This window comes from Melanerpes formicivorus, unplaced genomic scaffold (genome assembly GCF_026170545.1).
Source record: "Melanerpes formicivorus ecotype bairdi unplaced genomic scaffold, bMelFor1.0.p_v2 SCAF_2, whole genome shotgun sequence".
In the NCBI taxonomy this organism is placed as follows: Eukaryota; Metazoa; Chordata; class Aves; order Piciformes; family Picidae; genus Melanerpes; species Melanerpes formicivorus.
Genome location: NW_027142354.1, coordinates 896111 through 913098, shown reverse-complemented (window position 1 = coordinate 913098; position 16988 = coordinate 896111). Strand labels below are relative to the sequence as shown.

Sequence of the window (16988 nt, the reverse complement as noted above, 5' to 3'; positions counted from 1 at the left end):
GATTTCCATCTGTTCATTATACCTTAAGTAGCAGGGGAAAAGAGCAGCTGTGCTGTGCTGCCCCAGGCTTTGTATTAATTTGGCTCTCCAGCTGCATCCTTTGTTTTAGGGTGCAGTTTTTTTAAGCAAAATACCACCTCAGTGGTCCACACAGTCAGTGCAAATCTAATTGGTGCAGCCACATAAGAACCTTTACCCTTTCCAAGTGCAGCTTGCATTTTAATACGGAAACCTGAGAGCTTGCCCAAGGACACATTTCTTGTCCAGATTGAGGATTCTTGGCTTCTTGGAATAGACAGTTCCACTAATTGCAGTAATTATGAGCAGTGATGTATATAACATGGTACCTTTCATCCTGGAATATCGATGGAGGACTTGGCTGTGACAGCCTTATGATGCGGTTGATCACTATTCAAGCGCTGCTGAACTTGGTGTGGTGGTTTAGGGGGTAGGTGCCTTCAAGAACCACAAAGTTACAGACCTCCAGAGGCTGGAAAGGTCCAGGAGAGCGGCCAGGCAGAGAGGGACCTGGAGGTGCTGGTTGATGGTAGGCTGAACATGAGCCTGCAGTGTGCCCAGGCAGCCAAGTGGGCCAATGGCATCTGGCCTGCATCAGGAACAGTGTGGCCAGCAGGAGCAGGGAGGTCATTCTGCCCCTGTACACTGCACTGGTTAGGCCACACCTTGAGTCCTGTGTCCAGTTCTGGGTTCCTCAGTTTAGGAAGGAGGTTGACTTGCTGGAATGCGTCCAGAGAAGGGCAAAAAAGTTGGTGAGGGGCTTGGAACACAAGCCCTATGAGGAGAGGCTGAGGGAGCTGGGGTTGCTTAGCCTGGAGAAGAGGAGACTCAGGGGTGACCTTATTGCTGTCTACAACTACCTGAAGGGAGGTTGTAGACAGGTGGACGTTGGTCTCTTCTGCCAGGAAACCAGCACCAGAACAAGAGGACACAGTCTCAGGCTGCACCAGGGGAGGTTTAGGTTGGAGGTTAGGAAGAAATTCTACTCAGGGAGAGTGATTGCCCATTGGAATGGGCTGCCTGGGGAGGTGGTGGAGTCACCATCATTAGAGGTGTTCAGGAGGAGACTTGATGGGGTGCTGTGTTGCATGGTTTAGTTGATTAGGTGGTGTTGGTTAATAGGTTGGATGTGATGATCTTGAAGGTCTCTTTCAACCTGGTTTATTCTATTATTATTATTATTGTTGTTTTTGTTGTTATTATTATTACTATTACTATTATTACTATTAATATTATGTGGACTGGAAGAGTGTAATAGTTTGTATTTCATTCCCATAAGACCTGCATCCCTATAAAACTGGCTGCAGTTTCAGTTTTCTTTGCTTTTTATCCCTCCCTCTCTCCTCCCAGGAAGGACACACAGGCTGTTATCTACTGCAAGGGAGGCCTGGTATCGGCCTTGGCAATGCTGCCAATTAGGCCTGGAGTGGCCTAACTGGGGGCTGGAGCTGCCAAGCTGAATTTTTGCCGTGTCATGTTGGTTTGATATGGGGAGAAAGAGAGACTCGGTAGCAGTGGGGGGACACGAAGGCTTGGGTTTGTTTGTCTGGTTTAAAGGAAGGTTTGTGTGAAGCTTTGGCTTAATTGGGTTCTGTGTTACACCCAGACTATGGATTTTTGTGTATTTGATATGCTTTGTATTGCTGTTGTGGTTCCAAACAGCGTTTCCATTTAAACTTTCCAATACTATCTGATCCTCTGAGCGAGTGTTTCCCTTTTGCCCCTTTTGGAAGAGGTAAAAGAGCATCTGTCTCACTCTAAACTAAGACACTTGGGTTTGATAGCTTTTGAATCATGGAATCCTAGAATCCTAGAACTGTCAGGGTTGGAAGGGACCTCATGGATCATGTAATTCCACCTCACACTAAATCAGCTTGCTCAGAGCCCCATCCAGCCTTGCCTTAAAAACCTTGAGGGATGGAGCTTCCACCACCTCCCTGGGCAACCTGGTCCCATGTCTCACCAGCCTCATGGGGAAGAATTTCTTCCTAGTATCCAATCTGAATCTCTAGTTTTGCTCCAATCCCCTTAGTCCTATCACTACCTGCAGCTTTCTTCTAAGTCCCTTTAAGATACTGGAAAGCCACAACAAGGTCTCCTCAAAGCCTTCTCCTTTCCAGACTGAAGCATCCCAACTCTCTCTGTCTGTCTCCATAGAAGAGGAAGTCCAGCCCTCTAATCATCCTCATGGCCCTTCTCTGGACATGTTCCAGCATGTCCAGATCTTTCTTGTAATAGGGGCTCCAGAGATGGACACAATATTCCAGGTGGGGTCTCACCAGAGTGCAGTAGAGGGGGAGAATCACCTCCCTCTACCTGCTGGCCACACTTCTCCTGATGCAGCCCAGGATGTGATTGGCTTTCTGGGCTGCAGGTGCACACTGAGAGCTCATACTGAGTTTCTCATCCACCAGCACACATGACACATGGGTAGCTACAGATGAAGATTCATGCATAAAGCTACTTGCTGTTTCCAGCTGAGATGGAATTTTTTTCCTTGATTCTCTGTTTTTCTGATTTAGCCTGCTCAGACACTTGACCAATCCTTCTATTCAGTCCTCTTTCCTCCTTCAGCCAAGAGTGTCACAGTGCCAAGTCTCTAAAGAAGTGAAGAGGCTGAAAAGGAGGGGGGAAAAAAAATATCTCAGATCATCTGTCTCAAATCTGCACTCATCTAGGTGAATATAAAACTGAGGGTAATTTGAGATGGTTCTTTGGTCTAAGTCACAGTTAAGGCAGCTAAGTGGTAACATTAGAAAAAGCAGTAGAATAACTAGGGGAGATAGAATTACATTTTCAGGCTCCTGGAGCTTTACTTTTGGCTGAGGTGGGGTCAGGATCAGGTAACAAGGGAACCAATACAAATTCATGAGGATACGTCACAGAATTCACTTCACTGTTTACTTGGAATCCATGTGGAATATTTTTTTAAGGAGGAAAACTACCAAAGCTTGCAATATGGTTTTATTCCTCTTCAGATTTAACAAGCACATCAAGCAAGCTCACATACCCCTGTGTTTGTGGAAGTTTATGGGGTAGGGTTTTTTCGTGGCAGCCTGGGGAGGCTGATGTTTGTGTATGTCAAGAACTGAGTGGAAGAGTTTGGTTCATGTCTGACTGGGAAATTTCAGATGCCTGATGTATTTGTGTACCCTACATTATCCTGTACCCCAGTGCTGTGTGATCCAGTTGCCTTCCTGATGAGAGGGGACTGCTTCACAGTGGAGAGGAGGCAAACCGGCACAGTGCGACACAGGAAATATTGACATCCCTCAGTTCAAGATCTTATGGAAGAGAGAGGTGGCTTTATGCTAGAGAATCTCTGAACTTGATTCTACTCAGTCCATCTCACACCTCTGTGCACAAAGCATCAGGATGTACATATTATTGTGATCTATCTGGGCAGTGACTGGCTGGAAACCAGCCCTGAGGAGAGAGACTTGGGGGTGCTGGTGGACAAGAAGCTCAGCATGAGCTCTCAGTGTGCACTTGCAGCCCAGAAAGCCAATCAGATCCTGGTCTGCATCAGGAGAAGTGTGGCCAGCAGGTCGAGGGAGGTGATTCTCCCCCTCTACTCAGCTCTGGTGAGACCCCACCTGGAGTACTGCCTCCAGTTCTGGAGCCCCTATTACAAGAGGGATCTGGAGGTGCTGGAAGGTGTCCAGAGAAAGGCCACAAGGATGATCAGAGGGCTGGAGCACCTCTCCTATGAGGACAGACTGAAGGAGTTGGGGCTGTTCAGTCTGCAGAAGAGAAGGCTCCCAGGTGACCTCATTGTCGCCTTCCAGCATCTGAAGGAGGCCTTCAAGAAGGCTGGGGAGGGACTGCTCAGGATCTCAGGTAGAGATAGGACTAGGGGGAATGGAATGAAGCTGGAGGTGGGGAGATTCAGGCTGGATGTGAGGAGGAGGTTCTTCCCCATGAGAGTGGTGAAGCCCTGGAATGGGTTGTCCAGGGAGGTGGTTGAGGCCCCATCCCTGGAGGTGTTTAAGGCCAGGCTGGCTGAGGCTCTGGCCAGGCTAATGTAGTGTGTGGTGTCCCTGCCCATGGCAGGGGGTTTGGAACTAGATGATCCTTGTGGTCCCTTCCAACCCTGACTGATACTATGATTCTATGATACTATGATACTATCCAGTACTGCTCATGTTTGACAACTGAAGGGAAAAGGCTGTCAGGTCCTCAGTGCTTTTTCTGGGCTTGTGGTTATAAACTTGGATCTTATACAGGTCTTTCATGCCTTTAGGATCCAAGAGGTTCTCTGGCATGATGATTTTGCCTGAGTTTAGCTTACTTTCTCCTCCATATAAATTTTAGGCAAGTCTGCTGTCCATTTGTCTGTGTGGCCTCATGTTGAATTTATTTGGACTGTCCTGTGACTTCTTTCTATGCCCATAGGATCAGGAGTGGCCTATTCTATTCTATTCTATTCTATTCTATTCTATTCTAAGGTCTTGACTTGACAGGGTGCTTGGTTGCATGGTTTAGTTGGTTGGGTGGTGTTGGATGATAGGTTGGACACGATGATCTTGAAGGTCTCTTCCAACCTGGTCTATTCTATTCTATTCTATTCTATTCTATTCTATTCTATTCTATTCTATTCTATTCTATTCTATTCTATTCTATTCTATTCTATTCTATTCTATTCTATTCTATTCTATTCTATTCTATTCTAATGTGGTGTCCTGCAATAGTGAATCACTGTTGTTGCTCTTCTGCTGTTTTCAAGGTGCAGGGTCCTGGTCCAAGGGTTGGCTATGCTGTGGCCATACCACATCTCAGGCCTGCTCATCTTGATGACAGTGAAACAGTTTTAATTCTCCTACAGTCACTGTTGTCCTTTGTTATCCCTGTGTGCCACTGTTTTAATCTTTGTTTTGCTGCTGGTCCCAGTAGAGCATACAGTTCCATTCATACTTGTTCATAGCAGCCTTCATATCCCTGTTGCAAGACTTCATACACACACATTGGAAAAGTCAAAGTTAAGATCACAGAATCACAGAATATTAGGGGCTGGAAGGGACCTCAAAAGACTGTCCAGTCCAGAGCAGGATCACTTAGGGCAGGCCACACAGGAATGCATCCAAGTGGGTCTTGAATATCTCCAGAGAGGGAGACTCCACAACCCCCTGGACAGCCTGTTCCAGTGTTCTGTCACCCTCACAGGGGAAAAAATGTTTCCTCCTTTTTCCATGGAACTTCCTATGCCTCAGCTTCCACCTATTGCCCCTTGTGCTGTCATTGTCCATCACTGAGCAGAGCCTGGTTCCATCCTCTTGGCACTTACCTTGCACATCTTTATCAACATTAATGAGGTCACCTCTCAGTCTCCTCCAGCTCCCTCAGTCTCTCCTCATAAGGAAGATGTTCCACTCCTTTAATCATTTCTGTGGCACTCTGCTGGATTCTTTCAAGCAGTTCCCTGAGGTCCTTCTTGAACAGAGGGGCCCAGAACTGGACACAATAGTCCAGATGCAGCCTGACCAGGGCAGAGTAGAGAGGGAGGAGAGCCTCTCTCGACCTACTGAGCACAGCCCTTCTAATCCACCCCAGAATGGCACTGGCCTTCCTGGCCACAAGAGCACATTGCTGGCTCATGGTCAACCTTCCATCCACCAGGACCCCCAGGTCCTTTTCCCCTTCACTGCTCTTCAACAGGTCAGTCCCCAACCTATACTGATCCATGGGGTTGCTCTTTCCCACTTCCAGTAGCTGACAGCACTGTGTTGTGAAGTGCTTTAGAACAAACATCTGAATTGAAAATAAACAAGAAGAAATTAATTTTTACACCAGTAGCAACTTCTGGCTGATTAATTCAGAGCCTTTGGTATTTTACAGGCCTGAGAAATCTGGTAGCTATTGAAGTTGAAGAAAGCTAGTTCAGGTTCTCTAGTGACTGTCATTATTAATCCTTTAATAGCACTTTTAAATTGCACACAAAATTAGACAAGGTATGTTTAGAAGCTTTTCCAACTCAATAGCTCAGAAAGATGGACTTCTAAGACTTTAAAGAGCAACTGTCCTCATTACAGAGTGTGATGCAACCAAGATGATGAATTAAGTTAAAAACTGGGCCATCTTTTCTTGTAGCAATTGTTAGTGTACCACAAAAGCTTTCAATTTCATTACCTTTTGGTGTAAATGAAGCCCTTCACATAAATAATGCTTGACTGGACAGGATCTGGTCTTGCCTCTCTGCTTACAAGTAATAACTTCCAAGACCACCAAGCACAAGCTCCTCTTCATTCAGCACTGCTCTTCTCCTAAACCTTGATATTCCCAAAGCCTGTTGAGTCCACACATGTAACAGTGCTGTTGGCTGGAGGGGGATAAAGAAGGAAAACATGAGCTATCTCCAGCCCATTCCCCTCACTGCTCCAGTCATAGATAGTCCATGGAGATTAGAAAGTCCATGGAGATAACCCTGTAGATAAACCCCAAACCTGTTCTGAAGAGGGAAAGAGGAAGCAGGGTGTTAGAAGCACCGTCACAAAGCAAGGCTGCACTGCAGACACTGGAGCACTGTGACCATGCCAGGGAATTGTAACATGGAAAGTTCTTGTAGTATTATATTTCCTTAGGAAGAACATAAGGGAAGCAAGGGTCTGCTGCTGGAAGCAGGGTGGGTGCTAAATGCTGCTATGTCCTCTAATCCCTTGCCTAGTTTGGATATGTAAAGGGCAGGATCTGGTTTGGAAAGAGAGAATGTCTATGAAAAACACTCCTAAGAAATTAAATGCTTTCTGTAGATGAAATAAAAACCAATGGCAGGCTGCAGGGGGGTGGGGTGGGGGGAATTAAATGGAGTCATTCATGTGGAAAGCAGAGATGCTGATGACAGTTTCTATTGAGTTCCTTAGAAAATCTCTTCCTGTTGTGAATGTCCTGTCTCTGACTTCCTGGTCCTATTCAGGACAGGGAGACAAAGTTATCTGAAATTTAAGGATACCTCTTCTGAGAAAGTGTTTGCAGTGGAGCACTGGCAAGAGCCTAGTACACCTTGGCCAGATTTCTGCTTTCTGTCCTGTGCAGCTGTAGCACATCAGGATGTTACACAGGCAGCATGAGTAGTAACATCTGCTGCAGAATGGCTGTGGTGCTTGCTGGAGGGCTTCTCATCTTGGCCACCTTTTCCCACAGAAAAAGCACATAGCAATGATTGTGGAAAACTTTATCCCCTGTGGTCAAATTTGGTTGAATTGGAGCAGCAAGTTAAAACTGTAGTGGAACTGGTGCTAGGGTGGGTGGGTGGATGGATGGATGGGTGGATGGGTGGATGGATGGATGGATAGATGACCTCTCTGCAGCAGTTTATTTGCTTTATGAAATGAAGTTAGGTAACTTGGGGGAGAGCAGGAAGAGAAGGTGTCCAGGTCATAAAGGCTGTCAGGAGGGAAGGCATTCTTTCATGAAAGCCTTGGCACAAAGAGGAGTTAATAGCAATAGAATAGAATAGAATAGAATAGAATAGAATAGAATAGAATAGAATAGAATAGACCAGACCAGGTTGGAAGAGACCTTCAAGATCATCATGTCCAACCCATCAACCAATCCAACACACCTAAACAACTAACCCATGGCACCAAGCCCCCCATCAAGTCTCCTCCTGAACACCTCCAATGATGGTGACTCCACCACCTCCCTGGGCAGCCCATTCCAATGGGCAATCACTCCCTCTGTATAGAACTTCTTCCTAACATCCAACCTAAACCTCCCCTGGCACAGCCTGAGACTGTGTCCTCTTGTTCTGGTGCTGGCTGCCTGGGAGAAGAGACCAACCTCTGCCTGTCTACAACCTCCCTTCAGGTAGTTGTAGAGAGCAATAAGGTCACCCCTGAGTCTCCTCCAGTAGCCATTATGCTTTAAATCTGTTTTGAAGAGTGGGATGCATGGAAATGAAGAAGCTTACGGTGTTTGGAGTGGGAAGCAAGGAGCTGATTTCCACATCATCCTGGTGCACTATAAATGGTTCTGGCTGGTGGAGCGGCTGCATGACGCATGAGGCAAGGGAGACAACGCCGCTGTTGCTATCATTTTGGTTTTGCTCCTTCTTAGGAATGGGTGGCAGCAACCACTGTTCATGGTTTCCAAGACTTCCAGTTCCAGGCCTATATGAACAGAGGGAGAATAATAAACCAGAACTTTGGAAGCTCTAAAAACCTAAAAAGCAACAACTTGTTCCTGTAGGAAGTTGTCCAAAGCAAGAGCTGGCAGCGCGAACAAATGGTCCAGCTATATTTCCAGAAAGGTTTCTTAGCTGTAGAAGTGAGCATGGATTTTACTGATCATATGGTTTATATTCAGAATGATGCCCAAACTTTTATAGCTCCCACTAGATTCTTGAGGGTTTTCCTTGTTTGAGCTTCCTAAGAAAGCTGGGTTGCCAGAATGCTAATGCTGTGTGTTTGGGATTGCTAAAGAGCTGTGGACATTTTTCTCCAGCCTGTTACATAAAGATATAATCTGTAGAATGTTGTGAAAGATTAATGTTGTTGTGACAGGGAAATGAGTATGAATTAACTTAGAAATGGGGGGAAACTAAGCTAAGACTGCCACACAAAATATGTTGCAAACTGGGAGAAGTATTAGAAACAGTGTTTTCTGGCAGCCACACTTTGTTCACTGGGATGGTTCTCTTTAATCTCTTGTCCAGCATTTTGCCTCCCATACTTGATGACAATTTTTTCCATTTCCCTAATTATCCCTAGTGTATCCCTGTGTCATGTAGTCATAGAATCATAGAATGATCTGGGTTGGAAGGGACCTCCAAAGGTCATCCAGTCCAATCCCCTCTGCAATGAGCAGGGACATCCTCAACTAGATCAGGTTGTCCAGAGCCCTGTTGAGCTTCACTTTGAATATCTCCAGGGATGAGGCCCCAACTACCTCCCTGGAAAACCTGTTCCGGTGTTCCACTACCCTCATGGTAAAGAACCTGTTCCTGACATCCAATCTGCGTCTACTCTTCTCTAGTTTGAAGCCATTGTCCCTTGTCCTATCACCACAGGTCTCTGTAAACAGTCTCTCCATCCTTTTTGTGAACCCCTTTCAGGTACTGGCAGGCTGCTATTACGTCTCCCTGGAGCCTCCTTTTCTCCAGGCTGAACACCCCAGCTCCCTCAGCCTGTCCTCATAGCAGAAGTGCTGCGACCCCCTGATCATTTTTGTGGCCCTCCTCTGGACCTGCTCTACCAGGTCGATGTCCTTGAGGGCTCCAGACCTGGACCTCCAGATGAGGTCTCACCAGAGTAAAGTGGCAGATAGCTGGAGAAATGTCTCTGTTTCCCAAAAGTGATAGAGTGTGAAAGATGTGTGTGACTCATGTTTGCAGCATGGTAGCCATATATAATGTCTGCTAGCTGCCATGACTCTGTTGTTGGTGACAAGTTCAAAGGAAAAGGATTTTAGGTTACATAGTTCTGGAGCCCCTATTACAAGAAGGATCTGGACATGCTGGAACATATCCAGAGAAGGGCCATGAGGATGATCAGAGGGCTGGAGCTCCTCTCCTATGGAGACAGACTGAGAGAGTTGGGGCTGTTCAGTCTGGAGAAGAGAAGGCTCTGAGGAAACCTTCTTGTAGCCTTCCAGTATCTGAAAGGGGCTACAAGAAAGCTGGGAGGGACTTTTTAAGATGTCAGGTAGTGATAGGACTGGGAGGAATGGAACAAAACTAGAAATGGATAGATTCAGACTGGATGTTAGGAAGAAGTTCTTCCCCATAAGGTTGGTGAGATGCTGGAACAGGTTGCCTAAGGAGGTGGTGGAAACCTCATGCATGGAGGCTTTTAAAGCCAGGCTGGATGTGGTTGTGAGCAACCTGCTGTAGTGTGAGGCGTCCCTGCCCAGGGCAGGGGGGTTGGAACTGGATGATCCTTGGGGTCCCTTCCAACCCTAATGATTCTATGAGTCTATGATTTTAAATATGTATGCCTTAAAATTTCAAATAGGAAGGTGAAATTCTCCTGAGCTATATGATGATCAAGTTTAGCTACTTAGATAAGCAGCACACTCCTATCTCACAGAATCACTGAATGTCAGGGGTTGGAAGGCACCTTGAAAGATCATCTGGTCCATCTACTATTATGATATGTAGACAGCTTTTAAATTATGAAGAAATATCTCTTAAACTGTTTTTAATCATCCACGCTTGGACAGTTCCATGTACTTTTGCTTCCTAATCATCTTTACCCACCTGCAGCTGTAGGCCTTTTGCTCTTAATGTGTCCCTTGGGACAGTCAAACACAACCATTCAGTGGTGTTTTAAAATAGGATGGGTTTGTGTGTGTGTGTGTAGCAAATCTGTTACTTGCTTCTGGACTCACCTGATCAGTCACTGTGCCATCAGAGGGAACTCAGTGAAGTTCATCTGTGCCATATCTGTGTCAAGCATTGATGTTAAGATTTGTCACATTTTAGGATAGCTGTGCACTTTGTTTTGTCCTTCCACGACATTTGGTAGATAATGTGAATTGCAGCACTGTAGTGGTTCAGAGTTGCTGGAATTCAAGTGGCTTGGAAGGCAGAAGAGGATTTCATGAGCAAGTAATAAAGTTCTTTGTTCTGTTCTCATCCAGCAGTCATTTGTCTACCTTACACACCTATGAGGAGATGCAGTTCCAAAGTGAAAATTTGTGATGACAGTAGAGTATGAGGTGCAGAGAGGATATGTTCTACTTTCCTGAGGGCTGATTCAAACAATTTCCCTTTACACTGGAGAAACCACAACCTAAAACCATCCATCAGAGTGCATTAGGGGTGGAAATTTATTGCAGAGTGATACAGGAAGGAAAGTGGAACTGAGCTGTTGGCTGTGAATATCATTGTAGGTTTTGGCTCAACTTTCTGCTGGGAAGTGATTGTGATAGGAAGGTATGGAAGTCACAGAAGAATCAACAGCTGCTTTGGTATGGTCTCTGCTTCCAGAACCGTGCAGCACCTTTGTAGCCAATTCATTACTCCAAGGGGATTTTCTTGAATGCCAGAGACCATATTTTGTTTCACTTCATATGTTAGTTGTTTAGAGTATGAGAATGCTCCAAGCAGAGAAACACTGTGTCATTTTCTTGTCTATCCTGAGCACCCAGTGACTGGATCTGATTAGACTTCTTTGAGGACATAGACCTCACAGATCTTAGGAGGTGCTACTGGTCATGGGAAGCACTGAAGTCCCAGGATTTGGCCAGCAGATTGAGGGAGGTGATTCTGCCACTTTAGTCTGCTCTGGTAACATGTCACCTGGAGTACTGTGTCCAGCTCTGGAGCCCTCAATAGAGGAAGGACATGGACCTGGTGGAGCAGATCCAGAGGAGGGCCACAAAAATGATCAGGGGGTTGGAGCAGCTCAACTACAAGGACAGGCTGAGGGAGCTGGGGTTGTTCAGCCTGGAGAAGAGGTGGCTCTGGGGAGACCTAATAGCAGCCTGCCAGTACCTGAAGGAGGCCTGTAAGAAGACTGGAGAGAGACTTTACAAAGGCCTGCAGTGACAGGAGGAGGGGCAATGGCTTCAAAGTAGAGCAGAGTAGATTTAGATTGGGTATTAGGAAGAAGTTCATAACCATGTTGGTGGTGGAACAGTGGAACAGGTTGAGGTGGTTGATATGCAGGGCATATTGAATGCTCTTTGAATACTACAAACCTGAGCAAATTAAAGAAAAGCTAGAACAGGTTGCCTAGGGAGATGGTTGGGGTCCCATCCCTGGAGATATTCAAGGTGAGACTCAACAGGCCTCTGGGCAACCTGATCTAGTTGGTTGGACAGATCTGGCTGGATCTGGCTGGACAGATGGGCAGAGTCCAAGGGCAGGAGATTGAACACATCCAAGTGCCAGGTTCTGCACATTGGCCACAACAACCCCATGCAGTGCTACAGGCTGGGGTCAGAGTGGCTGGAGAGCAGCCAGGCAGAGAGGGACCTGGGGGTACTGGTCGATGGTAGGCTGAACATGAGCCTGCAGTGTGCCCAGGCGGCCAGGAGGGCCAATGGCATCCTGGCCTGCATCAGGAAGAGTGTGGCCAGCAGGAGCAGGGAGGTCATTGTGCCCCTGTACACTGCACTGGTTAGGCCACACCTTGAGTCCTGTGTCCAGTTCTGGGCCCCTCAGTTTAGGAAGGAGGTTGACTTGCTGGAACGAGTCCAGAGAAGAGCAACAAAGTTGGTGAGGGGTTTGGAACACAGCCCTGTGAGGAGAGGCTGAGGGAGCTGGGGCTGCTTAGTCTGGAGAAGAGGAGACTCAGGGTTGACCTTATTGCTCTCTACAACTACCTTAAGGGGGGTTGTAGACAGGCAGAGGTTGGTCTCTTCTCCCAGGCAACCAGTACCAGAACAAGAGGACACAGTCTCAAGCTGCGCCAGGGGAGGTTTAGGCTGGAGGTTAGGAGGAAGTTTTACACAGAGAGAGTGATTGCCCATTGGAATGGGCTGCCTGGGGAGGTGGTGGAGTCACCATCACTGGAGATGTTCAGGAGGAGACTAGATGGGGTACTTGGTTGCATGGTTTAGTTGATTAGGTGGTGTTGGGTGATAGGTTGGACACAATAATCTTGAAGGTCTCTTCCAACCTGGTCTGATCTGGTCTATTCTATTCTATTCTATTCTATTCTATTCTATTCTATTCTATTCTATTCTATTCTATTCTATTCTATTCTATTCTATTCTATTCCATTCCATTCCATTCCATTCCATTCCATTCTAGGATGTCCCTGCTGACTACAGAGGGGGTTGGCCTGGGTGACTTTCAGAGGTGCCTTCCAACCCAGACCATTGTATGATTTCACCTGGGTGTTATGTGCAATGCTGTCAGTGAATAAGAATGCTGCTTAGAAAAGTTTTTCTGCTGTGCTACCAAACTGCCAGGCACCCAGAATTGGACTGCCTGCATTTTTTCCATTTTAATTAAACTGCCATGATATCTTGCTCAGAGAGTTAGCAGGGATGATTTGCCCAGGAGAGGATGAGTGTTTCCTACCAGGACACTGATTTAATATAATGCAGAGGGAGTTTTGATTTGTGTCTACTTAAGGCAATGGGTGAGAAAAGAAAAAGAGAAAAATCAAACACAGATGAGAAAATGGAATGTTATATATATGGTCAAATAAAGAAACAGACATGGACTCAATGACATCCAAGAAACACTTCTAACCAAGCTCCAGGATTCCAGAATGTTAATCTCATTACTTTGGTAATATTACCCAACTGTTAGTTCCTGGACCCTTCTGGATGCACAGAAATTCATCTCAGACCCTGAGTCAGGTTAGAATGTTAAATGAATGCTTTCCAAGCAGCTCCAGCTTCTTGTTCCAACCCTGTTGTGCTTTAAACTACTGCATTACCCACTCCTCACGTTCTCTTTCAAGCACCTGCCTGTGATTAAGCTGCTGAAGAAGCCCAGGTTTTCCCATAAAACCTGAAGGTGTGTTCATTTTCCGTGGGGGATACCATTCCTGCCAGTGGAATCTCAGTCATTTTGACTAATTGCACTGTGGCTGTAACTGTGGGATTGCCATGGAAATTCATTCAGTCACAGGAATTCTTGTAGTGGTTTTTAAGGAAAGTTGCTGGCTTTGCTTGCCAAGCACGTGTATGGTCCAAAAAGCCCTCAGTTAGCAGCACAGTAGGTGACTTCCACTGAACTGCTCAGGATATGCTGTCTAGCAGAAAGGGACCTGGGGCTTCTAATGGACAAGCAACTGAATGGGAGCAAGCAGTGTGCCCAGCTGGCCAAGAAAGCCAATGGCATCCTTGTGGCTTGCATTAGAAATGCTGTGTCCAGCAGGAGCAGGGAGATGATTGTCCCTTGTACTCAGCCCTGGTGAGGCCACACCTTGAGTGTTGTGTCCAGTTTTGGGCACCTCAGTAAAAGAGAGATGTGGAGGTGCTGGAGCCAGGGCTGAGGCGGGCAATGAAGCTGGTGGAAGGCCTGGAGAATAAATCTGATGAAGAGTGACTGAAGGAGCTGGGGATGGTTAGTTTGAAAAAGAGGGTGTTGAGGGGAGACCTCATTGCTCTCTACAACTACCCGAAAGGACATTGTAGAGAGGATGGTTCTGATCTGTTCTCACAGGTAATTATCATAGTAGTATCATAGTATCAGTCAGGGTTGGAAGGGACCACAAGGATCATCTAGTTCCAACCCCCCTGCTATGGGCAGGGACATCCCATACTACATCAGCCTGGCCAGAGCCTCATCCAGCCTGGGCTTAAACACCTCCAAGGACGGGGCCCCAACCACCTCCCTGGACAACCCATTCCAGGGCTTCACCACTCTCATGGGGAAGAACTTCCTCCTCACATCCAGCCTGAATCTCCCCATCTCCAGCTTCAATCCATTCCCCTTAGTCCTATCACTACCTGAGATCCTGAGAAGTCCCTCCCCAGCCTTCTTCATAGTATCAGAGTATCAGAATATCATAGTGATAGAATTAGTGATAGAGCAAGAGGGAATAGCCTCAGTCTGTGCTGGGTAGGTGTGGTGGTTTAGCCTGGAGAAGTGGAGGCTCAGGGGAGACCTTATTGCCATTTACAACTAGCTGAACACTGAAAGTGTTTAAAAAGAGACTGGATGAGGCACTTGGTGCCATGGTTTAGTTGATTAGATAGTGTTGGATGATAGGTTGGACTTGATAATCTCAAAGCTCTTTTCCAGCCTGGTTAATTCTATAAATTCATGTCTGCAGAGGGACGAAGAGCTCTTCCCCTGATCTTTTGTTCTTAATTTAGAACTGAGCAAAGTCTCTTAGCAGTCTAATTATGCCTTCTAGGTCATTCATAGGAATACAAAGATACAGAACAGAAAAAATATTAGCAGATGTGATCCTCCCCCTCTACTCAGCTCTGGTGAGACCCCACCTGGAGTACTGCCTCCAGTTCTGGAGCCCCTATTACAAGAGGGATGTGGAGGTGCTGGAAGGTGTCCAGAGAAGGGCCACGAGGATGAGCAGAGGGCTGGAGCACCTCTCCTATGAGGACAGACTGAAGGAGTTGGGACTGTTCAGTCTGCAGAAGAGAAGGCTCCGAGGTGACCTCATTGTGGCCTTCCAGTATCTGAAGGGGGCTACAGGAAGGCTGGGGAAGGACTGCTCAGGAACTCAGGGAGTGATAGGACTAGGGGGAATGGAATGAAGCTGGAGGTGGGGAGATTCAGGCTGGAGGTGAGGAGGAAGTTCTTCACCATGAGAGTGGTAAAACCCTGGAATGGGTTGTCCAGGGAGGTGGTTGAGGCCCCATCCCTGGACGTGTTTAAGCCCAGGCTGGATGAGGCTCTGGGCAGCCTGATGTAGTGTGGGGTGTCCCTGCCCATGGCAGGGGAGTTGGAACTAGATGATCCTTGTGGTCCCTTCAAACCCTGACTGATACTATGATACTATGTATATATCACATTATACTTGTATTGAAGATCTGCACACAACTGTTGCTAGCCTCTTAATACAACTGTCTGTTATTTTCAGTGGAATGCCCATTTTTCTCCTGTCTTCCCAGGTACGGCATGAACTGCCTCATTCAGTTTGAGGACTTTGCTAACGCTAACGCATTCCGCCTCCTGCACAAGTACCGGAACAAGTACTGCACTTTCAATGATGACATTCAAGGTAACAAACTCTCTTGTCTTCTTTCTTCTTATGCACACAAGCCAGAAAATTATTTAGTCTTCACTGATGTACCAGAAAGAAAGGGAAAAAAAAAGTGTCTCAGCTTTCCTGTGATATTTGAAGAGGTTCAGTCCAGGTCACAGTTTGCTTTGGTTTTCCTCAGCATGGGTTTCTGGTGAGCTCTCTTTGCTCTCAATCTCTCTTCTCTCAGGTATGTCTCATGCTTTATTTAGATGTTCACCCCTCAAGGCTTTTTTGTAGTAGTTTGGTGTGTGAATGGCTTTCCCATATGAATCTCAAGCTGTGCCAGCAGATGTTGAGGCTCGAGGTGAGGAGAAAGTTCTTCCCAGAAAGAGTTGTTGGCCATTGGAATGTGCTGCCCAGGGAGGTGGTGGAGTCACCATCCCTGGAGGTGTTCAAAAAGGGATTAGACATGGCACTTGGGGCTATGGTTTAGTTAGTCATGAGGTGTTGGATGATAGGTTGGACTTGATGATCTTTAAGGTCTTTTCCAACCTTACTGATTCTGTGATTCTATGATTGTATGAACTATTAACCTGGAATCTTTGGGCAAATGTCAAAGCTTAAACCTGGACTATAGTTCCCTCAGGGTTTTTTTTTGTGACTGCAGTGACAATGGCTTCATTGTTTCTTCATGTGACAGAGCTTGCTTGCTAAATGTCCAGCTGTATTTCAGTTCTTAAACTCCCAACTCAGTTAAATACATTTCTAGTGTTCTTTGAAGTCTAAGGACTGCATTCAGTTTTAGAGGGTAATATGCCCCTGGTTTTGCTTTCCCATCTGAACATTTGTGGGACTTGGCAAAAGAAAAAGATCTAGGGTGGAAAAAGTCAGCAAGAAGGATTCCCCCAGTGCTCAGTCTAGACAGGCATCTTCTCCCTTCCTGGAGAACAAAGACAAGCAGCGCTGAAATGGCAGATGCTGCTCCTTGGGTTGCCTTATTTCCTGTCAGGAAACAAGCACTGGAAAATAACTTCCCTAGGGCAGTAAGTGCACTGGCTCCCATCAAAAAAGCTGCCGGATAGGAGTACCAAAGGAGGGCCCTGGGAACTCAGCTGCCTCTTACCTCCTCATGTTTCCTTGGGTGGATGGAGGTCTTCAAGAGTAACAATATAAAAAATAAGAGTGTAACTATCTTAATTTCAGTTTGCAGTGACACTTAATTTCAGTTTGCAGTGACACTTTAAGCCAAGGATGGGGAGCTTGAGTTTTCCAGAAGTCATTCTTGAGATCCAAGTCTTCTTTCAGGGGCTTAAGACACGGTGGTGAATTCCAGTAGCCCTTGTCTTTCTGATGTTAGGAACTTGGCGAGCCACATCAGCTATGTTTCTGTTACAAGCCTGGCTGAGCTGTACTCCTGCA

General features: G+C 46.4%; 1 protein-coding gene across 1 annotated transcript in view; it reads left to right on the top strand.

Annotated features, from left to right (window-relative positions):
* Window positions 1-16988, top strand: part of ME1 (malic enzyme 1) — a 145147-nt gene that overhangs the window by 73096 nt on the left and 55063 nt on the right. Inside the window, exon 4 of the mRNA XM_068148705.1 lies at window positions 15496-15605. Coding sequence (XP_068004806.1) covers window positions 15496-15605 — 110 coding nt within the window. The remainder of the gene's footprint in view (window positions 1-15495; window positions 15606-16988) is intronic.